Genomic DNA, 4,497 nt, shown 5'->3' with positions numbered 1-4,497 from the left:
GGGCGCCAAGCTGGTTCTGCTGGTGGGCGTCGGGGTGTGGATGGTGCAGGGGGGGGCTCTGCAGGGCGTCGGCTGCTGGAGGAAGTGACCTCACACTTCCCAATCAGACCATTCGTTAGTCATCTGATTTAAAGGGCCAGCAGCTTTAAAATCATCTTTATTCACCGTCCCATCATGTTTTTTTGGTTCTTTCACAAATCCTTAAATCTCCATGGCAACCCCTCAGCTGCTGGGCCCAGCCCCTCCTCCCCCACGCAGCTCCTTCAGACTAGCCAGCAGCAATTAGCAAAGCTGAGCTCCTGATAGCAGCTACTGCTGGTGAAAACGCCGTTAAAGGGTTAACAGAGGAGCCATGTTGACTTCCTAGAGGCGGAGCTTCAGAAAGAGCAGGCATTTTTAAAGAGACAGACGCCCAATTTCAAGATGATAAATCAGGAAGTCAAATTTATTTGATACATGTAGCATCTTCATAGTTAGTCGATCATGTTGTATAAAATGGACCCGAGTGTCTGGAAAACACAGAACGTCTCCATCCAGGACCCCAAACAGCTTTGACCTTTGACCCCCTTTGCTACCCCCAGATGTTGCTACAAAATATATAAAAAAACACCAACTTTTGGAATGTTATTTTATTATTCAGTTGTTTTTCAATTATTCAGTAATTATTACATTAATTTAGCATTAATGCTAACCTCAGAGCTTCTGATTTTAAATAGCCATCAGTTCTGTGGCAGAAAATGTTATCAGATGAGTTATTATGACTTTATTACCAGATGATACGTTATTTCATTCCAATCTTCTCCTTTGATTGTAAGAAAATATGTAACATTTTATTTTATTCCCACAGTTCTTCTGGTTTTTGTTTTTGTCAGAAGCTTTTCCGTTTCTTGCTAGCTGCTAGCTTCAGGAGCAAATAACATTTAAATTATTTTAGCTTAGATTTGATCAAAATAAATTAAAATGATTGAATAACAGAAAAATGATGATGAAAATGTTAACATTAAATGATTTATGGGATTCATTGTCGTTTTTTTATTTATTTCTGGGGTTTTCTCCCTCATCTTCTCTGTAATTTTTTAGGCCGCCACAGCGCCCCCTGGCGGCCCCCAGGGCCCACGCCCCACACTTTGAGCATCAGTTCATTGATCTACTGATATCTGCAGCTTCCTGGGTGATAAAGCTGGGGAAACAAAACTATCTCATTTCTTATGTTCAAAATTATTATTATTTTTTTATATCAGATTTTGTTGAAAGAAAGGAAATAAAAAGTTTAGTTTCACACATGAAAATCCATTTATTGGCATAAATGACTAGTTTTATTTATGCATCTTACATGATACATTCACAGCAAATCACACAAAATACATTTATTGTTTGCTACGATCAATAAATACAACGATTAAATCTGAATGTTCTGAAACTCAGTGAAAACTATTAGATTGTCACCTTTAAGCTGCATTAAGATATATATATCATTTATTGCGTTATAATTCCTTATTTAATTAGGATAAAATATTAAATCTGACTCGAGAAAAAAGTTGAAACAAAAACAGAAAACTGTTGATCAGGTTTTCATGTTAATTTTAATAGTTGACCAGTTCAGATTATTGGCTGATGTCACTTCCTTTACAGATTAAATTTAATCTAAAATCTGGTTCTTCATAGATCTTTATTATAAAACTTATGGGAAAATATCGATATCGTTTACATACCTAATTAAATATTTAACTCAGAACGTTGGATTAGTTTTGACATCATGAATTAAAAAATTAAATCTGGTTCTGTATTTTATTGTGTTTATTACTTATTTACCTTGGAGATAAATATTTAGCTCGAAAACTAACTATGTAGCTTCCAAGTTAAATATTTTTGCCAAACTAAGTATTAGCTTTCAAGCTAAATGCGCACCTTGAAAATTAAATATTGCTGGTTAAATATGTAGCTTCAACCTACATATTTAGTGTGAAGAAAAATATTTAGCTTGCTGGCTAATTATGTAGCTTCCAAACTAAATATTTATCTCCCTAGCTAAGTGTGTAGCTTGTGAGCTAAAGCTTGCTTGGTGTAGTTTATTATGCGTCATTGCCTGTTCATATATTTATGTTTTACGTCACCCTCAGCCCTCCATACTATGACGCCCGCCTGTGTTGGGCCTCTTGTTTTCTGCCAGGCAGCAGTTTGAGGCTGAACTACCAACTGACCCCAATAAACCGGTTTAGCTATCTACGCTAGCGTTTTCTGATGACTATAGTGATGCTGTGGGCGGCTCGGTTCTGACCTAACCAGAACCGGGAGCAGGAAGCTTCTGGGTCAGATTATCTGCAGGAGTTGTGGATCGGCGTAGCAGAGAGGCCGGGCGTCCTCGCAGCAGTTGCGGTCCTTCCAGCCGCAGTCGCCTTCCAGACTCATGACGGCGCACTGGCCCTCGCTGACGTCCCCGGGTTCGCTGCGGGCCCAGTTGGTGTCGTTGAACCCGTTTCTGTTCAGCCAGTACCAGTCTCCGGTCAGCGAGCTGCGACGCGTGCCGATCCACACTTGCTTGGCGTCGTTCCCACGCAGATTTCGGCAGGTTTGTTTTTGTAGAGCTTCGCTGGGGAGGCTGATGAGACTCAGGTTCTGGTCCTCACAGGATCGGATCGATTCCTGCCAACTCCCTGCTTCATGGAGGATCATCGTCACCTCTGGAGTTAAAACGCAGCCCCTGAAATCTGACATGGACACACAGAGACGCACACAGGCCACTGTTTGTTCAGGCTTTAACTAGGACATCTATCCACTGACCCTGACCTAACATCAGGCAGTGTGGGCAGCAAGACCCGGAGGAAACTCAGGTTTCCCTCTGGTCTTTACTGACGTGGACAGAGCGCCGCGGCGGCCATCTTTAGTACTGCAAAATCATCCGTGTGTGTGTGTGTGTGTGTGTGTGTGTGTGTGTGTGTGTGTGTGTGTGTGTGTGTGTGTGTGTGTGTGTGTGTGTGTGTGTGTGTGTGTCCGTACCTGGGTTTGCACTGACAACAGGTGCGGGGTTCCCAAACCAGGTGTTGTTCTGCTGGACCATGTGGTAGACGGTCATGTTGGCAGACGTGTGCCAGACCACAGTAGTAGATGAAATGCTGTGATTGGTTGAGACGTAGTCGGTTCCCTGCAGCTCCTGCCATCCTGCTCCCTCCAGAGGATCATTCCCGACGTGAATTCCCTGCTTGTGATCCTTGTGGACCACGATGATGAGAACGTTTTTCTTGTCCTCGATGAACTGGACCATAAAACAGCTGGCGAACTCTTCTACTGGAACCAGCGTGAGGAGAAGTCTGGGCCAGTAGACGATGGCCGTTCCTGCCGATTTAACGAGCGGTGAGGAAGAATTGACCCATCCTCTGGTTGAGTCATCGGACTGCATAATGGACGCTGGCTTGCCCAGAAACGGAGGAATGGGGAACCTCATGGTGGTGTTCTTGGCCGGAGGCAGCACGGCATGCAGGAGGCCGCAGGTGCACTGGCGCTGAACGGCACAGGGGTGGCTGAAGTACACCGCCACTCCTTTATCTGCTTCAACATACTGGGTCGTGCTGTCATTTCTCACCCAGATCTGAGCAGCCTTGCCCGGCTCTATGCTTATCGGGATTTCCTCTCTGCCTTTAATGGTCACGGATGCTTTGGGCTCATCGGGGTTGACGATGATGAGTCTGAACGGGGCTCTCTCTGTAACATTTACCATAGGATCCCCTCCGCTGGTGGCTCCTTCAGTCTCAGGGACCGGTGGGACGAAGTACTTGCTACTGAGTTTGGTCGTTGGTATAACCAGAGCTGACTGCACGCTTCTTCCTCTGCTGCTGACGGCCTGGATGACGATGTCCTTGGTGCTGGTAATACGAACGGTTTTGTCAGAGATGTTGAAAACCGTGAACAGGTCAGAAACTTTAGCCTCATTAATCGCCAGCTTGCCGAGTTCTTGGGTCACATCAAAACTTATAGTACGACCAGCGTTGAGTTGCTTAGGTTCACTGCTGGCTGGTGACATTGTGACGGATGTGTCGTCGTACAGAGCGGTGACCCAGATCTTGTTTTGGGCATCTAAAGGGTGGTAGTAGGCGATGTTTTCTGGGAAAATGACTCTGAAATCCTTTCCAGCGTCGGTGAATGTTTGAGATGCTGTAAAGGAGAAAAGATCTGCTGAAGTTAAAGCATCAGAAATGTTCACCCAGTTTACGGTTTCCTGAAAGTCTGGACCGTCAGGACCGGAAGGGAACCAAAGGTTGGTGATGGGCTGGTGTCCTTTCCTTCATGCTTCATCATCAGAGGACGTTGACTGGGCCTGACTGTGTGTAACTGGTTTAAATGGATTCCAGAAGGTTCTAGATGCTGGTACCGGGGCAACGGTTCTGAAACGACCCTGAACCTTCAGGATGAATGGTTCAGTACCAGCCATCTGTTTTATAGTGTCTCTGTGTTGCCCTGCGACAGACTGGTGACCCGTCCAGGTGACCCGTCCAGGTGACC

General features: G+C 45.0%; 1 protein-coding gene across 2 annotated transcripts in view; it reads right to left on the bottom strand.

Annotated features, from left to right (window-relative positions):
- Positions 1 to 1,219: 1,219 nt before the first annotated feature.
- The window catches only part of LOC103477490 (uncharacterized), a 6,845-nt gene continuing 3,567 nt past the window's right edge, over positions 1,220 to 4,497 (bottom strand). Inside the window, exons 3-4 of one of the 2 annotated variants that reach the window (XM_008430632.2) lie at positions 2,998 to 4,149; positions 1,220 to 2,708 (exon numbers count right to left, since the gene is read on the bottom strand). In XM_008430632.2, coding sequence (XP_008428854.1) covers positions 2,311 to 2,708; positions 2,998 to 4,149 — 1,550 coding nt within the window. In that variant the 3' untranslated portion in view covers positions 1,220 to 2,310. The remainder of the gene's footprint in view (positions 2,709 to 2,997; positions 4,150 to 4,497) is intronic. The other variant, XM_008430633.2, reaches the window with a different exon arrangement.

The sequence above is a fragment of the Poecilia reticulata genome, linkage group LG16 (genome assembly GCF_000633615.1).
Source record: "Poecilia reticulata strain Guanapo linkage group LG16, Guppy_female_1.0+MT, whole genome shotgun sequence".
Lineage (NCBI taxonomy): Eukaryota > Metazoa > Chordata > Actinopteri > Cyprinodontiformes > Poeciliidae > Poecilia > Poecilia reticulata.
This window is presented reverse-complemented; position numbering and strand designations above follow the sequence as displayed.